At 43.0% G+C, this 24,167-nt stretch overlaps 1 protein-coding gene across 1 annotated transcript in view; it reads right to left on the reverse strand.

The window, feature by feature from the left end:
* Positions 1-24,167, reverse strand: part of Abca4 (ATP binding cassette subfamily A member 4) — a 235,303-nt gene that overhangs the window by 187,130 nt on the left and 24,006 nt on the right. Inside the window, 5 exon segments of the mRNA XM_033758165.1 lie at positions 2,515-2,712; positions 3,575-3,691; positions 4,309-4,448; positions 5,374-5,614; positions 7,729-7,818. Coding sequence (XP_033614056.1) covers positions 2,515-2,712; positions 3,575-3,691; positions 4,309-4,448; positions 5,374-5,614; positions 7,729-7,818 — 786 coding nt within the window.

Below are 24,167 nucleotides of genomic sequence, written 5' to 3' on the forward strand. Positions count from 1 at the left end.
AATGTACCAATAAAATTAAATTTTAAAAAATAAATTTAAAAAACCCCAAATGTCAAGTCAAACAAAAGATAATAAATATCTTCACAAAACCATCGTGGTGACCACTGGACTCCATTCTATAAGAACAAAGAAAGAGAGTCCCCTCTGCCATCCACAGCCCCTGCAAAGGGTGAGTGGTAGTGCGCCTGGCTGCACCACTGAATGTTGTAGGCTTAGGAGACAGTAGCAGCTCAAGAGGACACTGTAGATGGAGTAATTGTACGTGGGCATGCTAAGGCCCTACAAAGCTATTAAGTCTGTAAATGGACAGATTACCAGGCCTCTTTATCTGGAAAATTCAATATTGTCAATCTGGGTTTATACTCAAGCATGTAAGAAGCACTCAAGATCATTCTTGTTTCCAGACAAATTGGGAACGGCTTAGTAATTATCTCAACTTTGGTGCTGCTGCCACTATGCCTGGTACCTTCTGAAAAAACACCTAGAGCCGTGATGGTGAGCCTTTTAGAGACCGAGTGCCCAAACTGTAAACCCAAACCCACTTATTTATCACAAAGTGCCAATGCTGCAATTAAACCGGAATACTGAGAATTTAGATTAGAAAAACAAAAACAAAAAACAACTGCTATCTGACGCTTGGTTGCTGGGGCAGCTTGGCTTGTGCATTGACAGAGAGGGCTCTGTGTGCCCACTGCAGCACAGGTGTCATAGGTTTGCATATACCCTAGGGGAACTCTGGACGAGGTGGCAGGGAATCCTCAAGAGTACTGGCAACACATAAAGCCAACCTTGCTCTTAGGAGTTATTTATCCTTGAGACATCTAAGTCCGGGATAGAAGGCCCTGCTCCTGAGAACTTTGGCTTCACTCCCCTGTTGATTAGAGTATCTTCTATCTTCTAGTGGTTTTAGATGACCAAGACCCAGGCTCCACTGACTGGTGGATGTGTTCACCTCTCAGACCTACATATTTCCTGGGGTGTGAGGTCTAGATAGAACTTGATAATTACTAAGACATACTCCCTGATGCCAAGGAACTCCAGTGTAGCCACTCAGCAGGAGATGGACAAACCGACAGCTCCCACAAACAAGCTTGGACAAAGCGATAAGAGGTGTGAAGAGAGAGCCTGGGAGCATGGAGGACTAAACGACCAAGTCTGTGTCAGAGCGGAAGGGACAGCTGAGGGCTGAGTCAAAGGAGCGAGTGAGTAGGATGGAGAAAGGGAAAGTCAGCCAGGTGTTAGTGCACGTGTGTCTGTCTTGTGTTTCTCCTTTTGAGGAAACAGTCTTCCCTATTTCTTAATTATTCTTCTCATAGTAATGTCCCATAGGATGGTGCGGGCCTCCTAGTCAGAGCAGCCCTATTCCAGGGACTCAGGCACAGGGACAGGAACCAGAAAATAGGGGAAATATCTGGGTGCATTATTTAGATGGTGGGAATGCCATCCTTTTCCTTCCTTCTGGAACTTTTGGTATAAAGATGACCACTGACAGCCATCAGCAGCTGAACCACCACCAACAGAGAGGAATTGGGTGAATGCTTTTGGGATTGAGTCATTGAGATATTAAATATGTGATGAGATGTGTGTTTGCAATGGAACTCCGCTGTCAGTGAGCCGAAGTGCTCGATCCTGCAGAGACTGGACCTGGGGCCCAGGGGAAAAGGTGCTAGAACAGGCTAATGCAGAGATGACAAGCCTTCTAGTCCCCGAACAGCCCAGAAAGCAAGGGACAGAGCTGAGAGATGTTTAGGAGGTGGAGGAGACAAAACTTGGTGATAGGATGTGACAGGGAGTAGCGAAGTTAGGAGGCCAGTTCTGAACTCAGGCACACCCAGATTTGAATCCAGCCTGCTACACCCAACAGCTGTGGGATCTTATTTAACCTCTTTAAGCCTTGACTTCTGCATCTGTAAACAGGCAGTGATAACAGTACACACTTCATGGAGCTAATACCAGGTTTAGATGGAGTCAATGTGTACAAAAGCACACAGCACAGCATTTGGTACCGAGTAACACCCAATAAACGGTAGCTCTTGAGTGAAGACTGAAGAAGAAATAAAATTAAGGATGACCCTAAAATCCCTAGCTTGGTAATTTGGACAAATGCTGGTGTCCTTAATCAGAATTGAGAACGTAGGAAGGTAGGCTTGATAGGGGAGAGTCCAAGTGTTTTTCGGACATTTCAAATCTGCCTGTAGACCCTGGGGGCTGGTGTATCCAGCAGACAGTTGGCCTCAGGATTGGAGGGTTGGTGGGCCAGGCACTAGATGATCATTGAAGTAATGGCAGACAGAAAAGGATTGAGGATAGACACAGGCCGAGAGGGAAGAGGAGCCAGCCAAAGAGTCGTAGAGCAGTTAGGAGGACGGGAAATGTGGAGAGGAAGAACAAGAACCACGGGGAGACAGTGGGAATGGCTGCTTCTCCGGGGGAGGGGATTTAAACCAAACCACTGACCACAGGGCCATCTCCAAGAGGCCCACTCTGGCCCTTAGGTAGCTCGCCACCCCTTACCTCCAGGTATCGATCAGCCAAGCGTAGGGATCGGTCAGTGATATTAAATACGTCCCTCCAGTCAAAGTCGGTTAGGTCATCAGCCTGATTTTCTCGAGGACCTTTGTAGAGGAAGTTTTGCACGGCTTCCACACTAATACCATCTTCACTGAGTTGTCTATTCAAAAAGTCTTTTACTGTTGGGTGTTCCAGGGTGTCCTGGAGAAGAAGAGATAAAGTCACAGAAATTAGAAATTTTAAAGAATCTCTGGTGTCATTCTTAGGCCATTTCTATTAAAGATTAAAGATAGAAACTCAAAAAGTCCTCCCCCCCGCAAAACTAGTACGTTTTCTTGCATTATGCCAACACATGGGCCTCTAGAATAGACACCTCTAGAGAGGTACAGGAGGGGAGGAGGCGGGGCATGCAAAGCGATACAACGCAGGCTTTCCTTTTGTATAGATATTTTTGTTTGTTCTCTTTTAGTTATAGAATTTGTATCCATATAGAATTGTGTCTAGGCCGGGCATGGTGGTGCATGCCTGTAATTCCAGCACTTGGGAGGCTGAGGCAGGAGGATCGCTGTGAGTTTGAAACCAGTCTGGGCTACACAGTGAGTTCCAGGTCAGTCTCAACTACATAGTGAGAGCCTGTCTCAAAAACCAAAAAAAGAAAAAAGTGTCTCTTGGCTTTGCAAAGTTGCAAATGAGACTGAACAGAACACTCAACCATCTTTGCAGTAACAGAAATGACCCCATGCAGAGAGGCCCCTTTGAATCTGAGGTCCTCAAATTAATTCATAAAAGCAAGAAACCACAAGGAACCACAGATCTTGTGGCAGCTTTTTGATTTCTCTAAATTTAAGAATTTAGAAACATTTAAGAACATATTCTCTACCCAAAGCCAGTAAACTTGCTAGGTGACAGTTTTCAGAAATAGTGCTTTTGGCCCCTTCTGATGATGGTTTGATCTAACTCCACTAAGTGACTAACTCTTTCTTGGAAAAAGGAAACAAAGGAGAGCTTTCTTGCCCCTTCTGCTCCTCTCCCTTTCCCATCCTCTGATGAAAGGAACCCTTACTCTGATAGTGGTCATCTGTGTGCTGTTGTCAAAGAAGTACCAGATCTGGGGCCCTACTTCTTCCCAGACTTTGACCAGCTTCCTAACACGCTCCAGTTCTTCAAAAGTTGAGTTGGCCTAAAATGAGAGAGAGGAGAGAAAGAGAGAGAGAGAGAGAGAGAGAGAGAGAGTGATATATCCTGTTATCATAAACCCATAATACTTAGGAAAGACTTTTCACAGAAGTGTTTTTATTTTCCCATTCGACTGAGACTTCCCAGAACACTCTACCATTTTGTAGCCCCTGGACTGACTGAATCTGATTTGTCAGTATCTCAGCAATTCACATAATATTAATGATGGTATTATCTCAGAACCTCATTAAAACTATACAGTGGATTCTTAGTGAGCAAATACTCTTCCTCTCCATCTTTTTCTGTTCCAGGAAGATAGGATTCAGAGAATTGTGAACACTGCCTCGGGGATATAATTCAAGCAATAGAAAAGAAAACTTCACTATGGGCCGCTGCAGAGAGGGAAGGCCCTAGCAGGGGTGCTGGAGTGAACATTCCCATAATGGCTGCGGGTGGGGGAGGAAACCAAGAGTCCACTTAGCAAAAAGGCAAAAACAAGCAGGGACTTGCTGCCAGAAGAGCACATTATAACACCCACCCCCACACACACACTCACACATACACTCACACACTCCTCTGGGAGGTCTAAGGTATAAGGGACAAGACCAGCCACAATCTTACATTTTTCAGTATCCTTCTCGTTGCAGGGGAATCAGGAGTAAAGAGGATTTTTCCCACCAGCAAAGGCTTTGCTGCCTTCCAGGCTATTTTGGTTAAAGGGTTTGACTCCAAGCTCTGGATCAACGCATTACAAAAGGGTGCTGCAGGGAGAGAAGGGATGGATTTTAAAGAAACTCCCTGTTGTTACAACCAAACATAGTCATTAGTGCATCCAAATCACATGTCTCCCTGGACTTCACGCTGGGGGATTTGAGGAACAGCCTAAATTAGTAGGCTGTGCCACACCAATAACAAGCTCATCATTAGTGACAAAATGCCACAATGCTCCTTGGTAATGGCCTCATTGACAGAAGGAGGCTGAGAGTCCTGCAAGGAACAGAGGCCTTTCTCAAATGAAAGAGTGAAAGGCCAAACAAGGCCCCCCTGGAATCTTGGCGTTTGCTGCAATAATTTCTCTTCAATTTACTGCTTTCCTTTGTTGTGTGTAGCTACCTCCAGGTCCAACCCCTTTTGCTGTGTCTCTTGTCATTTCAAGTTTTAACTAAAGGTTCACCCAGTTGCCTTTCTCCCCCACTCCACTGTGTGTTTTACCCCACAGGACAAAAAAAGTGGGAAAGAGGATGTGCTCTTTGGCATGTTCAGTCCTACACACAGAATTTCGTTGTGCTGTGTTCGTAAAAAAAATGTGCCCCAGCCGTGTTGACTCGACAGGGCTTTCTGACCTGAGCTTTGCTTGCAATCCAGGGTTGCCTCCTCATTTATCATTCTTTTTTTCCCCTCTAGAACTTAACCTCAGTTCAATTACATCAGTGGGAAATGTTCCCCTGTGTTCCCTTTCCAAGAGGGCCTCAGTGCTTTCGATGGCTTATATCCAGCAATTTTTTTTTATTAGCACCACTCTCTTTCTGCAAGGAAAAGCAGACTTTCTGGAAGAAAAGTCTTTGCTCACAGCCATTCAACAAGACCAAGAGACAGTCAACTTCTGAACTGATTTTACCTGAAAGCACTAACCAACATCTTAACCAACACAGCAAGCAAATTTGCACACAGACTCAGAAAACTTACTTGTCCTTTTGTCATACGAATAAATAGGATCCTTCCTTGTGGAGTCTGTTCCCAGGAAGGCCTTATAGTTATTGTCTTCATACCAGTTGAAGGAGAACACCTGAGAGCCTCCTCCCTCTGGGTAGCCACACAGGAGATCAGACAGGATGTCCATCAGCTGTGTGAAGGTCTCTGGACCCCCGTTCTGCAGGAGGGGTCTGATCACCCACAGCAAGTCTTGAACACTTGGCCTATGAATGAACTAGGGCAAGAAAGGGCTTTGAATTACGTTAAAGGAACCAGAATCAAGACTGCCATATATATATTTGACTTCCACATGTAAAAGAAAACACCCATTTTCTTGTCAATCCTTAATACGATTGTGAAAAAGCAAAGAAACAAAACCTACTCCCATCTACTCAGGAACAAGGAGAGAAGGAAATTCCAAAGCATTTTAGTATTGCCTCCTCCCTTATTTGAGTTCTTGGGATTGTGTCCTTAAAGAAATGCAGAGATGCTTTCACTGTAAGCTGGTCCTATGTTCTGTTATCTCATTAACATGGGAACACTGGGAAGGAAGTGGAGAATAAAATGATTGAAGAATGACTCTATTTCAGAATTATTTTCCTAGATTTGGAAAATTATCTTCTTACTAGACTAATTTCATCAAATATGGTGTGTGTGTGTGTGTGTGTGTGTGTGTGTGAGAAAATTCAAACAGATATGACAGATGAAGTCTCTCCATTCTTGGAAGAACACTTTTCAAATTCTGGGCCAACTGAGAAAATCCTGTTGGCCCTCTCTTTGTGGATGTCATGGCACTCGCTGGCCTCCTACTTTGAAGTAGATCTGTGATGCTGAGCACAAGGTTGAGGGCTGTCAATGTCTTGGTTCCCATAAGGCCATTTGGCTTTGATTTAAGGAAAAATACAAAATAAAAACAGTGCTGTTTTTATTTCCCAAGCCCACCTTATTACTCACTTTCAAAAGCACTTGGGAATTTAAAAAACCATTAGGATTCAATCAGGTGAGACGGAAAACATTCTCCGACTGCAGTAAGCGATGTTTACCTGTCAACCCTCTCTTTGTCCACATGCCAACACTTGCCCTCTGAAACTGATGATCACCATGTGGAATCCACACAGTGAGTCACGCCTGTAATCACAGTCTCTGCTTCAGTAATAAAGTTGGAATCTCAAATTGCTTCAATAACAGAGAGTCTTATGACAGTCTTGGGAGGGGTACTACTCTTATTATGTTGCTTATTTAATCAAAGAACTCCAAGATGAAGGGGCTGTTCTGGGGTCAAATTAATCAATAAATAAAAACTGCACTCTCTGCTTCAACTGGATTCACAAACGCTTAGACTTGCTCTCTAGATAGGCTAGAAATCTTCTGGAACTCCCACACAAAACTAAGAGTGTTGATACACTTTGGGGAATTTTTACATTCTCTATCAACTTCAACTGTATGATACTGATATGAATTTTTTAAATGCTATGAAGAAAAGAATGTTAGGGGCTCCCACTGCAGCAGGTGGCATCAGTACAATGAGCCCTTTACTCCTCTCTGTACAGTAGTGCTCCCCTCCAGGCTGACCTTAGTTTTACAAAAAAGACCCAACTATACAATCTTCCACCTTGGCTGATACCAAGTCAGCTAGGAACCCTAAAGGAGGAAAAAGTTGGGGTAAGAGTCTGTTTCACCTTTTGCTCCCCTTTCATAATTTTTATCACACTTGAGGACTTGAAGGGAACGTTTATTTCAGGTCTCTCTTCCCTGGTGATTGTACATTCCACAACAATAGTGAGTATGTCTATTTGTCTTCATGTCTGTAGCACCCAATCAATTATTGAGTGGAAGAATCAATTTTTATATTGATCCTTGTGTGACCGGATGGTAATTTAAATGTGTACCTATTTTTAAAATGATACAAAAGTCTCTTACTGTGGAAGGATGAGACGATCAATACAGGTAAGACACTGAGAATAATGCCCAGAAGCACTATATTGTTATTTGTGGTGTCTGTTAACATGGATTTTAAGACCCTGAGAGAACCGTGGACCACCTCATTACTGGAATTCAGTTCTTAGGTACAAGTGTAAGTTCTCTGATGATTTGTGCCATACCGAGCAAGTTGTGTACTTCTTGGGGGTGTTTTCCTTCCTTGGTATAAAACCAGAAGGATGGTTATTTTCTCTTTGCTCCTACCCTAGAGCACAGGTCATATAGAACATGAACAGGCACACTGAAATTGCTATATGAAAAGAGCAAAAGTTTTTCCCCTTCTATGGGTCTGAGGTACAGTGAGGTAATAAGTGCTGGCAAAATGGTATAAAGACCAAGAGATTATAATTACTAGCATTGGTTCTTTACCTCTTGAATCCTTGGTGTCATATCAGATAAAATCCTTCCCCAGGATCTCAGTTCGATACCTGGAGAGCTGCTGTCTAGGAGTGTGGGAAGCTGTAATTGATAGAAAAATATTTTGAAAATATGTTATTATATATACATACCCAGGTGCTACCTGATCTGTAGGCTTGAAAACCATTTCCTCCCTTTCTGATCACAGGACTTTCTTTTCTGCAAGACTGCTTTGAGAAACAAAATTCTTTTATCTAATTGGGAAAAATCAAAGGCTCTTATTCCAAGTTACCCTGCTGAGCTAGTCAATCACAAATAGTTTCATGGTGACATTAAATACGCCAAAGTGATTCTGATCACCGGTTTAGTGACACCAAACAGGACTCCTGGAGGAAGGAAAACAGAGTGCAGCTGCTGGAGTGTGGAGGAGGCTGCTGCCGAGGGCGCCCATCTGTTCACCTCCGGCTTTGTGACACTGCCAGGCTTCCTTCACACCCTTCGGTCTTTCCCCTTTGTGTCCTTTTCGGGCAGCTCCATTCCACGCTGCTCTCGCATGGAAGATTCCACAGCTGCACCTCCTTTCCTTTAAAGCTGCTGTTGGCAGGATTCAGAGCGATGTCCCCTTTGCCAGTTTTTCAACTGAGAGCAGGGTTCAGGTGACCCCAGCCCATGACAACTCAGAGCTGTTTGTGGATTTTCCATCTTGAAGGGGAGTGTGGATGCCCTCAAATGTGTTGCCTCTAAGTCTCGGAGCCTGATATGAACACCTTTTGTTTTTTTTTTCCTGAAAATCAAGTTCGAATCCTGATTGACTTTATTCCTCCTAGTTACAAAACTGATTGAAGCCTGATCTCCTAGAAGAATCTTTTAGGAATGAGGTCTAAATTTCAAGACAGTGTTTTCAAAGTTAAGTGAGCATCTAGAGTATTCCTGGACCAAGACCTGTCATGTAAAGGTACAAGATCCCGGTAATGAATGTAACTGTACTGTCTACCTAGAATGTACCAATAAATTCAATTAAAAAAATAGAGTATTTCTGGCAGGAGTCCTGAGTATGTGCATTTTAACAAGCTTGACTTACGATTCTCATTCTCACAAGCCTCAGCTTTGTATTGGCCAGTGTGGTTCTCCTGGATGGTGGTTGGGCTGTTCTAGCTTCAGCAAAGCTGAGAAGCAGGTGGAATCAGGCACTGACCACCCTGGCCTCCCCTTTCTCCCTGTTGTAGGTTCAGGGGCCCTTGAATTCTCTCGGACCTCGTAAATAGATATATTCAGCGGACATTGGCATTTAAGGCTTCTTTCCCTTTCTCCCTTTTCCTTCCCCTTGGTCTTCCTCTTCCTCATCCTCCCCTCCTCCTCCCTCCTTCTTCTCTCTCCCTCCTCCTTTCCTTCTCTTCCTTCTTCTTTTCTTTCTCTCTCTTTCTTCAGTACCAGGGATTGAACCCAGTGCCTTTGCACTGAGCTACATCCCCACCTCTTTAAATTTTGAGATGATCTAAGTTGCCCAGACTAGGCTCAAATGTGGGATCCTCCTGCCTCAGTCTTCCAGAGTGCTAGAACACAGGTGTGTGCCCCCACGCACCAGCAGGCTTATTTTCTAACTGTAAAATGAGAAACCCATGCATGGGAGATACAAAGCAGTCAGGGGAAGGATTTTCCAGAGGAAGCGGCCACACAACTGCCACTGTAGCCACACCCACTGAGAAGCATCTTTGTGCTCAGCACTGGGCCAGCCGCTGGTCTTGCCAGGATTCCTTGTAATTCCTTGAAAATGCCTTCAGTGGAGCTGGGGAAAGCACCTTCATTTCTTTTTACCCAGAGGAAGGTGGAGCTATTTGGAATGGGAAGGAAGGAAGCAAGCAGACAAGAATCTGTGCCAATGCATTTATCTCCGAGTCCCGTGGATCCTCCTTCCTTTCTCCCCCAAGATGACCAGAGATGAAGAGGGAACTTCCAGATGTAATGAGGAGACACATGTGGTGTTTGATTTTGGTCTGGACAGACCAGCTGTAGCCATGGGTAATGGGCATGGACTGAGTATTGGATGATACTGCGAAATCACCATGAATTTTGTTGGGCGTGATCACGGCAGCATAGTTTTGTTAAAATAAGTTCTCGGTTAGAGATATGTAGGAAGCATGTAAGGGTGAAGTGATATGTTGTCTGTGACTTACTTCAAAAAAACTTTAGGGAAATAAAAGTGAAGAACAGCTAAAATAAGAACTAAGAAATGTTGGTTGACAGTTGAAGCTGGGTGACAGGTATGTGGGAGTTCAATATGTTATTCATTCTACTTTTATTCTTATTTCTAGAATAAAATGTTTAATAATAAAGGAAATTTTTTTCATACAAAAATAAATAAATGACCGAGTAAGTGAATATTAAGTAAGTACTTTCTCTGTCTTTTTTTTTTTCCTTCCCTACTAGGACTGCCAACTTTCACTTCTTTTTCAGGATATTGCTCCAGAATAGGGTTCTTTCTGGTTGCTTGCCTCTATCTCCTCCTTTCTGATGCATCTTCTACACTGTGACCTGGGTTACTTAACAGGTCAATCAAATCTTGCCATTTCTGCTCAGAAATCTGCGGCTCCCTGCTGTCTCCAGGAGAGGTCGGTTGCAGTGCTGGATACACACAGCCTCTGCTGAGCCAGTGCTCCTCTCCTCCACGCTGGGCTTCTATCTCCCCTCATAACAGGCTCTTGCTCTCCATTGGCTCTGCTATCCATTCTCTGTTGCTCTTTCGCTTGGCAAACTTCTACTCTTCCAAGTCCCATCCCTAACACAACCACCTCTGTGACAGAGCTTGTCACTGGGTAGATTCAGACGCTTCTTTTCTATGCTTCTTTGCTTGCCCTTGCCCTATTATGTTCTCTGAAGGTGCCTCGATTATTTCTTCCTTTGCAGTCAGTTGTCAGCACCAATGATTATCTTTCTGTTTTCACATCATCTGTCTCTCGGGCTAGTCTCTAAGCCCCATGTAGCAGGAACTATATCTACGTGGTAGGCTCACTGTAGATGCTCAAATAATATTTGATAAATGAGTGAGTGCTTTTTTTCTCAGTACTGGGAATTGTACCTAGGAGTCTTTGCATTGAGCTATCCCCAGCTTTTAAAACTTTTTATTTTGAGATAAGGTCTTGTTAGTTCACTAAGTTGCCCAGGCTGGGCCTGAACTTGCAAATCCTCTGCTTCTCAGAGTGCTGGGGTTGTAGGTATGGGTCACCACACCTGGCCAAATGTTCTTATTGTAGAAGCAAGCAGTTTGATTATAACTGTTTATATACCTGCTACTTCTTGAAATAGCATGTTTATTAAGGTCAGTGATTTTATATTTTTATTTTTCTATTACTTAAACCTCTTATCTGCTGCATTTTCTGTACTAGTCCAGGAAACATTTGTGAATCATACATCCCATGTACTGGGAAATAGAGACCATCATACATTCATGAATGTTCACTTGAAAAAGGCTTTGCAATAAAAGTCTTCTTTTAAGTTAGTTTTTTTTTTGGTAGTGGAGATTGAACTGGGGACCTTACACTTGCAAAGCAGGTGGCGAAACCACTGAACTAAATACCAGGCCCCTGCTTTTAAGTTACTTTTTAAAAAAGAGTAAATAAATTTTAGCTTTTTGTCTTGAAGTCAAATTTCCTTACATTGATGTCCTATTAGAAATGGATACGGTGAAGAAATAATAACTTCCTGAAATTCATAATTATTCAATTTTAATAATTCAATTGAATAATTCAGTACTGTCCAGGTAGATCTGATTCTCACAGAGAACACTTAGGCCACTTTTCCCTTAATGTAAGTACTAGCTACTTACTTACATAAAGTGCAGGGTACAGCTCTCTGCATCTGCCTTTCCCCTTCACCCACGGGTAACCACTATTAAAACTTTGGTGCAAATTCTTTCAGAAGCACTAAGCTTTTCACTATTATATCTTTCCCCTGACTGGCAAACCCATAGACCTCCACATTTTGATCACAGTTTGTAGTAAACTATAACAGTTTTGGGCCAGGGATTTAGTGCAGTGGCACCACACCTGTCTCACAAGCGCAAGATCCCCTTCACCCACGGGTAACCACTATTAAAACTTTGGTGCAAATTCTTTCAGAAGCACTAAGCTTTTCACTATTATATCTTTCCCCTGACTGGCAAACCCATAGACCTCCACATTTTGATCACAGTTTGTAGTAAACTATAACAGTTTTGGGCCAGGGATTTAGTGCAGTGGCACCACACCTGTCTCACAAGCGCAAGATCCTGAGTTTGAAGCCCAGTACCATAAAACAAAACAAAACAAAACAAAAAACATTTTATGGGTATGGACTTGCAAAATACCCTGTCCATCTCTAAAAACCAAAGCTCATTCTAAGAATGAGATCTGTACTATCTTAATCTTAGCCCATTTCAGCTGCTATTAAAAAATACTATAAATTGGCTGTTTATAAATTGCAGAAATTTATTTCTCATGGTTCTAGAGGCTGGAGAGTCCAAGATTGAGGCTCTGACAGGTTGGCACATGGTGAAGGCCTATTTCTTAGTCTGTACCTCTGTGTCTTTGTGTGGTGGAACAGGAAAGCTTGCTTTGTGGGGTCTCCTTTGTAGGGGGGACTAATCCTAACCATGACTTAATTATCTTCTAAAGGCTCCACCTCCTGATACTGCCATCTTGGGGATTAGAATTTTAGCATAGGAATTCTGGGGAGACACATAGCAAGTCCTTCACTTTTATTTTCATCACCCCGTTACCTAGAAAATCAATGACACAAAGCACAAGAAAGACCACAAGAATAAAATACTCATTTATCCTTTCCTTAAATATTGCCTTCCACTGGACTAGGCTCTGTCAATGTGAGGGAGATGGATGGTTGTCTACTAAGTTTTGCTAAAGATGATTATACCTGCATCAACTATATTTCCCAGCCTCCTTTGTATCAGGTAGGCAGGCAACAATTATAATCAATAAGATAATCATAGTGTGGGATTTCTGGAAATGGTGCTTTAAAAGAGTGTCCTCTTGCCTTCACCTTCCCCCTGCCTGGAACATGGATGCGCTAGGAGAAGCCCAGCAGGCAGCTCCAGCTCTCCAGATGACAAACTTTCTAGAGATGAGTAAGGGAAATGAAGAGAAGCCAGGGTTTCTGAGGAAACTTGCAGCACCTTCATATGGCTTTCAGATGACTACCACAGGACTCTGCTTTGGGAAGGAAATAAACCCCACTCTTTGAGGACTTGTTATAGAAATTTGCAATTTGTAAATGATATAACTACACAGTGGACAACCACTGACTGAGTGTCTGTTATGCGCCATGTGCTAGGAATATAGCAGGGAACAAAACAAAGTGCTCCCCTCATGGAGTTTCCCTTTAAGAATGCCATGGCTTATTTTAAGGCTTCCCGTCATTATTGTCATGGATATATGTTCAAGCTTCTTACACAGAACAGAAAAAAAAATCTCTTCTGATTCCTCTGTAGCAACAGTTTTCTTCCTCCATCTTTCTCCCAGCATTTCTCATGAGAAGCATAATCCATATTCAGAGTGACTTCAATTTTCCATTTTCTACCCTCACCATCCTACCAAGATGCTTTAATTAGAATCTAGACTCCTCAGTTTTCTCCTGGTTTTTAAGTGTATTAGATAGTTTTGGGGTTTGTCTTCTCAGATGTCTGCTTTTCTCAGCATTTTTGGTTATGTTCTTTTCTTGTATTGCCATCTACAACACTGTTCTTGCCTGCTTTGCTTGGCTTCTTCTCTGTCTTCTCCTTTGAGCTCCTTTGTCTCTGCCTTCCCTCTAAGAGCTGAGGTTCCCTGAGGACCTGCCCCTCCCAAATAGTCTTACTCCCTTTGTCATTTAATGTTACTTTTTTTTTCTGATGACTTCCAAATCTGCACCTCCAACCCAGACTTCTCTCCAAACCTTTAGCCTTATATATCCAATTGTCTGCTGGACCTCTGTCTGGATCCAACACATCTTACACTGGCCATAGTATCTTCCACAACCACCTTGTTCCCATGTGTCCTTGACTTTGTGCTCAGGAGTTATTACTGGTACTTCTCCATTCCCAACCCAGTCTCAAGAGTGCCAGCCTGGAGATTCTAGGAACTGGTGACAGGTATGGGTGCGGTGCAGATGAACCCTCAACCTGCAGGAAGGATAGATAGGCAAGGGTCAACTGCAAGACTGTGCTAGGAGGAAACTAGAATTGATGGCCAGAATCCAAAGAAACTGTGCAGAGAAAAATAACCAGATCCTAAAGGATGGAAGAGGAACCAGGGGCCCAGAGGCACAGAAACTAAGGAATTCTCACCCTCATATGTCAAAAGAGGTCAGACATTAGGTAAATCAGTCAAAGTTCCTAGAACTTTTAATTACTTCCTCTTCCCCCGAGTTTGTTGTCTGTCTTCCTCACTTGATTGTTAGATAGATTATGCAAGACTGTGTTTTGCCTATGTGGATACTTTTTCTCCTGAGGGCCTTCTTTACCCAGAGGGCAGCTCTGATGTCACGTATACCTCAATGTATTGGAAAGTACCAATGCTGTATCTCTACATATCTACATATAGATATGCATTTTCAGGCTCTTAATTTTGTCTGAAATTATTTGACTTTGAGTGACTCACTTAATGAATGATCTGTTATGATTTCTCAGTGATCAGCATGAATAGTTAGGAATGGGTGTAAAGCAGAAAAACCTGAACTATAAACTGGATGATGAATTTCACATTTTATGAATATGAAATTTAACAATAAAGTTAAACATTACCTTCCTTAAACATGCAATTGAATTTTTATTCATTTTTAATTTCAAAGCTTTTTCTTTGTATTTTGGAGCCAAATTACTCCCCCTTCTAGTTTCAAGCATTATTATAGGCTTCTGTAAAGCCTGCAGCTCTTAGGTACAATGCTTAAGACTTTAGGGGCTAAAGGATAAAGCAGCCAACCTACACCGTCACCTCTCACCCTCACCTGACCTCCCCCTGCAAGATCAATTCGGACAGAGCCTCCTCTCTTCTCCAGCAGGCCTTCTTCCCTTCCTCATCACCACATTCTTCCTTCTCTTCTTTCCAACCAGTTAGGTACCCTTTAGTTTATTCTCTACACCTTTATGTGTCACTTTTATATTGGTTTGTTATTATTTTTAATGAATCTGTCTTCCCATTAGACTGTAAGCTCATTAGCTGCATGGATAAGCTTTATTTTGTTTTCAAACCATGCTCACAGTAGATGCTCAGTGCAAACATGTTGTATTAACAAATCAGTGAAATACAATCCAATAGAAGGAGGCAGATACTGAGAGTGTAGGCTCCACGAGAGGTGACTCCAGCAGGCACGATGGTGACTAACAGGGAAGGTGCAGCCAAGGTTAGGGACAGGAAGGGTGACATGTGAGCTTATGTTTGGAAGGAGATTTAAGACAGTGTGTGAGAAGAAAAGGTGGAGAGGAAGGTGAAGACAGCCAGCAAGAGAATGAGAATGGGGAGATAGATAAGTCCAAGTCTAGGAATTTGGGGAAGAGGGAACAGGGGGCCATAACTTGAGATATATTTTTCTTTCTCGTTAACTCTTCTTTTCTGGTCTTGCTTATAATCATTAATTAAAGTTCAAGTATGTGTCTGGCATGAACTCCCTTCCTAGTTCTTTCCAGGGGTGATGGTAAGTAAATTCACATCACTGAGACACCGCTTATACCTCAGAACCATGGCTGGCTCCCAGAGAACCTTCCAACTGTATCTCTTCCCCAGTTATCTGAGTGATGGTGCCAAAAATTATACAATAACTCTCCCAGGGCTTTCTTCTTCATTTCATTCCCTCCCCCATTATCTATTCAAATTACAGGAATTGTTCCTGTCAAAAGAACCGGAAGAGGCTGTAAATTTATTTGAATGGAAATGTGGAAATCTTTCTGGCAAAAAGGGTCATAGACATAAATGGCAAGTATTACACACACACACACACACACACACACACACACACACACCCTACATTTTCCTATACCAACAATTCTCTTAATTTCTCAACAAATAACACTTCCAGTACGGCTGACCCAAGGTTAAAGTGATTAGATCTCTCAAGGATATACAACAGGGCTGTGAAAGAGATTTCTCTATTAACTGTGGTTGGTCTGAACAATGCCTGAGCTGTGATCCTTTATTTAAGAAATTGATACAAGACCCTTGCAGATGACAAGAAGATTTTGATCCCAAGGGGCTTTTGTTTGGGCTCTTAGGGACAAAACTACATGTCTCTTTTTCAGTTTGTGTATTGTTTGATGCTTATGCAGAATACAGCATATCAGCTCCTAAAAAATCTTGATAGTATTTGCTAATGCTTTGGAGCCAATGAGTTAATCAAATGGATGCTTCTTTGCTGGCATAGAAAAGAAATGTCTATGAGTTGACATTTTTTTGTTTATTTTCTGTGATTCAAAGAAGATGATCCGGAAACTACTGATTTCTAAATAGAGGATATTTCTAGCACAAGGGTGATTAGGTAGCTTCAGGTTAAAAGCATCCTTACATGGATGATATAGTTTCTGAAAGGTTCTGGAGCAATGGATGGGATACTTTGAAAGCACCCAGACCAGAGGTGAAAAGCAGAAGAAAGGACAGACAGCTTCTGGCTGCTGGGTTCAGTCCTGAGCTGCAGCTACAGGAAGCCCAGATTTATCCGGGAGGGAAGTTGTTGCTAGGCAACTGGGAGACTGGATTTGAAGCGTGTTTGTTGCAGCCCGATAGTTGTGAAGTATCAGATGAAAAGAGAGGAAGCTGCCTTAGTGGTGAGGGGGCAACCAGGAGGGTGGCCCTGAGTGCTAGGAAATGAGTCATGAGTGGAGAATTCAGACTCAGTCACTGGCAGGGGTGGGGGCACATGCCAAACTATCTGCAGAGGTCACAGAGACACGCTGTCTCCCGGCACTGGCGGGAACAGCAGCTGAACCAGAGGGTGGGCTCTGGGGTATGTGAACAGACAAGTTAGGGAAATCTCTTTGGCTTGATAGAAAATAGGCCCTTTTCTCTTCGTGGTGTCTTCTGTCATGATATCTGTGGTTGATGTAAGCAAAACTGAGCGTAGAATCTAGAGGCAGTCAAAGGTCACTCAGTGAGACAGACCTGCCCCTACTCTGAGCGAACTGAGGAAGGAGCACGAACTGCAAAGTGGACGGGCTCTCATTTCGCTAAGAGCAAAAAATATTCAGTTTCAAAGTCTTTTACCTTCTCTTCTTTAATGCAAATTTCACTGCAGTTCCTTGAGATATAAAACACGGGTCTTAAGGTTAGGTGCCAACCCAGAGCAGGGAGGTGCTGTGTGTCCCATCCTGCGGCTCAGGACTCTGGTCTTCTTACGAGGGGCCTTGAGCTCGGGGCCAGGGGTGCTGATGACTTTGTACAGAGGATTATGAAGGAATCTGTGGCTATACTGAGACTTTTAGGAAAGGGCACATACTAGTGGGGGGTAGGAAAGAATTTTTATTGTAAAAGCTCTTAACCTGGGCTCTGGCTCCATGAGTTCCCAACCCTGAGTATCTGTGGGATTTACGTTTCCTAGGGAAAAGATTTAGGGCTGGTGATCCTAATCCATAAAACGGCCAACAACCTTGGTTCTGTGGAGAAGTACCAGAAGGCCAAATTTCGAAAACAACTTTTATGGGAGAGAACCTGATGCCTAACACATCAGTGCACTCACGTAGTATTTACTGAATAAAGGCCAGCATCTCAGGAAACCATATCCCAAATAGCAGCCTTCCCAAGGTCCTCCTTCTATCCTAAGTCGCTTTAGTTTTAACCTCCCAGGAATTCTTTCTCTTTAAATCTATAAAATCAACAAACCCGAGTCTATTTCATTCAAACCCTGGATCCTGAAACAAATCAATCAGGCAAGTGGAAGCTAGTAGGCCTAAGGTATATTTAGTGTATGCTAAAGTGCCTTTTTTCTATTTCCTTTGTATTTCTTCTTTATTGGAATCTTTTCATGCATGGGAAAATTTTGATTGCATAAACACAGATTTTTGTAGATGTAGGCAGAAATAAATACCAATGCTATAAATCAAACATATTTGCTGTGGCTTAATAATTTTCAGGAAATCTATTTTCTGGCTTAGTTTCTTTCTGCCCAATGGTCCTGCTGAACACTAGTGATGCAGGCACTCAGTCCTTCCTCCTTTCTCTTCTCCCCTCCAAGGTCTCTCACACAGAAGTAGGAGAAAGTTGACAGTCCAAAGACTTAGAAATCGAGAGAGAGGAAATCATGAAATTAAGTCATTAATGAGGCCTCATTGTGAAATGCTAGAGACAGGGGGACTTTCCCAGAGACTTTTGATGCAGCAATATCCATCCAAAGACTGCAATGCATAGTTGAGATTTAACAAACCCCAGCAATGGCCCTGGAGAGCAGAACGTGTGCCCAACTCTTGCTGGGCAGTGGGCAGTCTGTCCTGTTTATCCCTGATGGTTCAGAAGTTCATGGAGCAGAGTCAACAACAAAGCAGCACATCGATAGGCGCATATAGTCAGGACCCCCAAGACTGGGTCCTTTCTTCTCTGGAACTGAATGTTCAGCCAGCCCATAGTCACAGGGACGTAAGCACAATGAAGTCAGAAAAGTAAAAACCACAGCAGAGTAGTGGTTGAAGGAATGGAATGAAAGCTGAATCATGCCACACTGGGAGCGGTTGCAATGGGGGAAGACTGTGAGCCAAAAGGCCAGATTTCCTCTATCAACAGCCACTGAGAAGGGGGAAGGGAGGGAAACTCAGATTTCCCAGCAGCATGGCAGGTCTTGGCACCCACCTCAGTTCCCCTGCCGAACTTCCACAAATAAACATTCAAAGCAGAAGGGACAGATTTGTTTCTCAGCAAGATTTCAAAGCTGTACGCTAGAATTGGAGAGAAAACAGGAAGGATCACAGGGGGAGGAGGAGGAGGAGGAGCAGGAAGAGGAGGGGAATGCATGCCTGGAGCCAAATCAGATGGGAAACCTCCCAATCCCTCACCTGAAACTGATGAAACTGATGCACCATTTTTTTTTATGAGGTGGGAACATTGCAGGTAGTGTTGGCCATAATGATAGCCTGGGCCCAGCTCTTACCTCCTAGGCTTCAAGCTGGGGGCGTTAAGCCTGAAAAGGCCCCAGGCGAAGACAAGCTCCTTCAAGCTATCCCAGCAGAGGTGAAACCAAGAGAGGCTGAATCTCCTTGGAAAGAAATTTGGTCACCTGCTTTCTCCTTTCTCATCTAGCACATCTAGGTCACCAAGTCAGAGGTGTGTGTGTGCATGCGTGCACTTGAGTAGGTGCAGCAGTGTTTCAGGAGTTAGGTGGGTGGGTGAGTAAGGCCATGGGTCCAGCATTTGGATTATTTGAGGATGACAACACTCCCTTCCAACCTCCACTGGACCAAGGAAAAACACAGCTGGTCCCAGTTGGTGCTAACTCCCCTTCTGGTTCTCTTGGCTCCACAGGTCCCCAGGTCTTGGGGTTGCACCCCCACCCCACCAATGCTCCCTGCTCCTCACACAGTGCGGGATGGTGCTGTCACAGGGCTTTACTGAGATTTCCTCCTGTTTCTTTGTTAATGAGAACTGACTTGGCATTTAATAAAATCATATTTATATACTGACTACGTGCACACAGAAACAGCCCAGAGCAGAGGGCCTAGCCCTCCCACTGGGTGAAGCATGGCTGTGTGCCAACCAGCTGCAATAACAGCCTGGCCTAGAGAGGCTGGCTGTGCTCCTTTTCGCTTGCTTTGAGCCTCTCCGGGCTGGCCTCAGGGCCATTTTCCTAAAACACAAGGAGGATGGGTACAGCAGCAATAAAAATAAAATCCCATCATAATGCCTGCAATTTCTTTTAAGTTATATATCAGTAGTTTAAAAAATGTTTAGCTGCTTCATCCATTCAATACATGGAAAAGCACATTTCAAGGGCACCAGAGGACTAGATAGGCCTGTGTGTAGTGTTTCATAGGGGCAGTCCTGGAGGTCACTGAGGCCATCTTCTGCCTGGGGTTCCTTTCTAGGCAAAATCTGGATCCACTCAGGCTCTGCATCTCTGTGGCTTGTTAAGGTCAAAGGAGGGGAGAAACATTGCTACAGCACCCTGGTCTTAGGGGTGACCAGATGATTGCTTTGAAGCCTCTGAGACATTTGGGATACAATGATTACTTTGCTTGGTCTACAGAAATTGGGGCTGTAAATCAAACTCCTACTTTCTAGCTCACTGATATCCAACTCTGGCTGGACTTTGGAATTATCTGGGAAGCTCTAAAGAAATACTGAAGTACAGGTTGTATCCCATACTAAGTGATTCAAAATCTTGGAATGGGGGCTGTGCATGAACAGTTTTTAAAGTTCTGTGGGTGACTCAGTGTGTGGCTAAGCCCAGGCACTTCTATTCTGGGGAACATATATTCCTGGTGTTGGTCTTTCTAAGCTCTACTGCTGTGAACTGGCTTGTTTACTTTTCTCTGACCTCACTGTGGAGCCTTGGCCTCTCTGTAGTACCTGGCCCTAGCAGGTGTTGCTGCAGGTGTGAGCACATGGACATACATTCAGAGGTGGTGAGCGAGCACCCAGCACCTAGCTGAGGTCAGTGAGGGAACCTGGCCAAGTAAGCCCCTGGTTTCGGAGCTGAGTACTTGCCAGGGAAGCATGTAAGGGCAGAAGGAAAGTCTTTCTGGTCTTTCTTGTCTGAAAAGTAAACATATGAATCCAATGGCCTGAGGCTGGAGTCTGCAATAGTTTGGATTTTGAGTGTTAAAGCTGGCCTGGTCTCCAGCTTGGTGCTGTTGGGAGGTGGTGTAAGCTTCAAGAGGTTGGGACTAGTCTCCAGGTCATTAGAGACACACCTTTGGAGGGGACTGTGAGACCCCAGACTCTTCCTTTCACTCTCCTTTGCTTACTAGCCATGCAGTGAATGGTCTTGTCTTACCACATGTTCCTACCTTGCTTGGCTGCTAAAACAATGGGGCCAATTGATTATGAACTGGAATCTCCAAGACTATGAGCCAAAATAACCCTTTTTTTTTATAAGTTGATTGTCTCAGGTGTTTGCTAAGATAACCAAAAGCTGACTAACCCAAAGTCACTAATGGAAAGTTCTGCTGCAGTGCTCCCTTATCCTGCTACACCCATGACTTTCCTCCCAGAATTGTCAGTAAGGACCCAGGAGAAAAATTTAACTGTACCAGTCAGTGGCCAAACTACCTCAAGAAGAGAAACATGAGTAAATGTAATACACTATACTAACAGAGTCAAGGACAAAAAACATATGATCATCTCAAAAGATTCAGAAAAAGCATTCCAAAAAATTCAACACCCATTCATGACAAAAACCCTACAGAAAATTGAAATAGATGGTCTTTATTTCAACTTAATAAAGGCTATCTATGAAAAACCAACATCCAATATCATACTAAATGGTCAAAAACTGAAAACCTTCACGCTAAAATCAGGAACAAGACAAGCTTGTCCACTATCACCACTCCTGGTCAATCTAGTTCTGGAAACATCAGCCACAGCAATTAGACAAGAAAAAGAAATAAAAGCAATAAAGATAGGAAAGGAAGAAGTTAAACTGGCACTATTTGCTGATGATATGATACTCTACATAGAAGACCCTAAAAACTCTGCCAAAAGACTTCTAGACTTAATTGACACATCAGTACAGTAGCTAGATACAAGATGAACACTCAAAAAATCAGTAGCTTTCTTGTACACAAATAACAGACTCACTGAGAGAGAAATTAGGGAAATAATTCCTTTCACAATAACGTTCCTGTCTAGGAATCAGTCTAATGGAGACAAAAGACCTCTACACTGAAAATTATGGCACTCTGAAAAAAGAGATAGAAGAGGTTATAAGAAGATCCCTTGCTAATGGGTAGGAAGACTCAACATAGTGAAAATGGCCATACTATATAATCTGCTATACAGATTCAATTCAATCCCAGTTGAAATCCCAACAGTGTTTTCACAGTATTTGAGAAAAAAATGCAAAAATTCATTTGGAACCAGAAGAGACTGCGAACAGCAAAAATCATTCTAGGCACCAGAGAGATGGCAGGGGATATCACAGTCCCCAACTTGAAACTATACTACAAAGACACTGTGATAAGAACAACATGTTGTTGGTGAAGAAACAAACCTGAGTATCAGTGGAATAGATTAAAAGATGCAGAAACAACTCCAGACATACTCAGCTACCTCATCTTTGACAAAGGAGCCCACCATTCTCCCTGGAAGAATGATAGCCTCTTTAATAAATGGTGCTGGAAAAATTGGCTTTCAACTTTCCAAAGATTAAAATGAGATCCCTGTTTTTCACTATGCACTAAATTAAAATCCAAGTGGTGTAAAGATCTAAATATCAAAACAGAAACACTAAACTTCCTGGAAAGTAAATTAGGTAGAATTCTCAAAGACATTGGCATAGGAAAAGACTTTATGAACAAATCGTCAGCAGCATGAGAATTTGCACAAAGAATCAACAACTGGGACCTCATTGTATTAAAGAGTTTTTTCAGTGCAAGAGAAACTATCAACAGAGCTAAGAGACAATCTACAATGTGGGAATAAATTTTTACCAGCTACTCCTCAGACAAAGGACTACTATCTAGAATATATATAAAGGACTAAAAAAAAAATCAGGCCCCCAAATACAAAGACCTGATTCAGAAATGGGCATCTGAAATGAACAGACATTTCTCAGACAAAGAAGTAAAAGCAGCAAATAAACATATGAAAAATTGTTCACATCACTGGTCATTCGAGAGACGCAGATGAAAACAACACTGAGATTCCACCTCACCCCAGAAAGAATGGCTGCTATTAAGAAATCAACCAATAACAAATGCTGGTGGGTTGTGGGGAGAAAGGGACCCTGCTCCACCACTGGTGAGAGTTCAGACTGGTGCAACCACTATGGAAATCAATATGGAGATACCTCAAGTAACTAGGATTAGAGATCCCATTTGACCAAGCTATCCCTCTGCTGGGCCTTTCCAAAAGAATTAAAAGAATCATACCACAGTGATATATGTGCACCTATGTTTATGGCGGCACAGTTTGTAATAGCTAAAACTTGGAAACAACCCAAATGCCCTTCAACTGGAGATTGGATAAAGAAGATGTGGTTTTTCTATAAAATGGAGTACTACTCAGCCATAAATAATGATAAACTTCAGACATTTATAGCTAAATGGATGCACGTTGAGGCCATACTCTTAAGTGAAATATATAGGACACACTTGAGTAAATACCAAATAGTTTCTCTGGTGTGAAAAACTAAAAGTGTAAATAAGGTTCAAATGATATAATTGATAGGGCTGAAATAGAAAAAAATGGCTAAAGGGGAAGTGGGAAGGGAAGAGGAAAGGAAATAAGGGGAAAAAAATGGAAACAAAGTCTTTGTAAAGGGAAGGTGAAGGGGGTGAAGGAAGGACAAGGTTATGGGGAAAAATAAGAACCAAGACATTTCACGTAAAGGTACAAGATCCCAATGATGAATGCAACTGTACTGTTTGCTTTAAATGTACCAGTAAACTTAATGGGGAAAAAATGAGAAGCATGGCTCTGCTCCCTTCCTAATGACAGTGAGACTGCATGGTTCTTGTGCCTGGGCAGCCCAGGCACTGCGCACACGAGGTACATGGATCTCCTTCATTCTGGCTGGAGGAGCAGGGAGTCCCGGTGGCTCTGTGACCCAACACTGGGCTCCTGGCTGTGCTGGGGCATGGCTCCCCAGAATAAAGCATCTTTGTCATCTTACAGTTCTGTTCGACTCTGAAACAAGCCAAGGAATGTGTCTCAATTTGGGCTTCTTTTAAAACTTTGGAAAGAGATGTTTGGACCACATGCCTTCTTATTCTCTCCACAGCGTGGGAAGTCTTGAGTCCTTTTCTGGGGTCCTGGACTCTCAGCAGTGGTGGCACCCCAGGTCCTGACCCCGCTTACCCACTTTGGAGGCCCACCCAGATGAGCTGGGAAAATTGGAGAGTAACTTCCAAGGGAGAGTCACAGTTTGAAAGGAATTCAGAGTGAACTCTGACAGGAACTGCGGGGTCTTGTTTTATTTTGTTTCATTTTCAAAAGCCTTAAAGACAAGCTGACAATGGGTTTTCTGGGATTTGACAGAATACCATAACAGTAGATAAAATACACATTTCCTAAATCAATTCTTAGTGATTGACATTCCTCCCAATACAGTTCCAGAAATTAAAATGCAGGAAAAAGTTTTTAAAAACCCACAATTTTGTGCTAGAATTAATATGTACAATATGTCACCGTCTCTGAAGGATTGTGAGTGTTGCTGACAGCATGGCCAAGGTGGCCTCATCTGAGTCTCCTAGGGTAACAGGACATTTCTCCTGCATGAGGCTTGGGGGTAGGGACATAGGACTTGCACCTTTTACCAGCCTCTCTGGTGATTTTCATGCGTCCTCCAGATTA

This window comes from Fukomys damarensis, unplaced genomic scaffold (assembly GCF_012274545.1).
Source record: "Fukomys damarensis isolate Sample0158 unplaced genomic scaffold, DMR_v1.0_HiC HiC_scaffold_33, whole genome shotgun sequence".
In the NCBI taxonomy this organism is placed as follows: domain Eukaryota; kingdom Metazoa; phylum Chordata; class Mammalia; order Rodentia; family Bathyergidae; genus Fukomys; species Fukomys damarensis.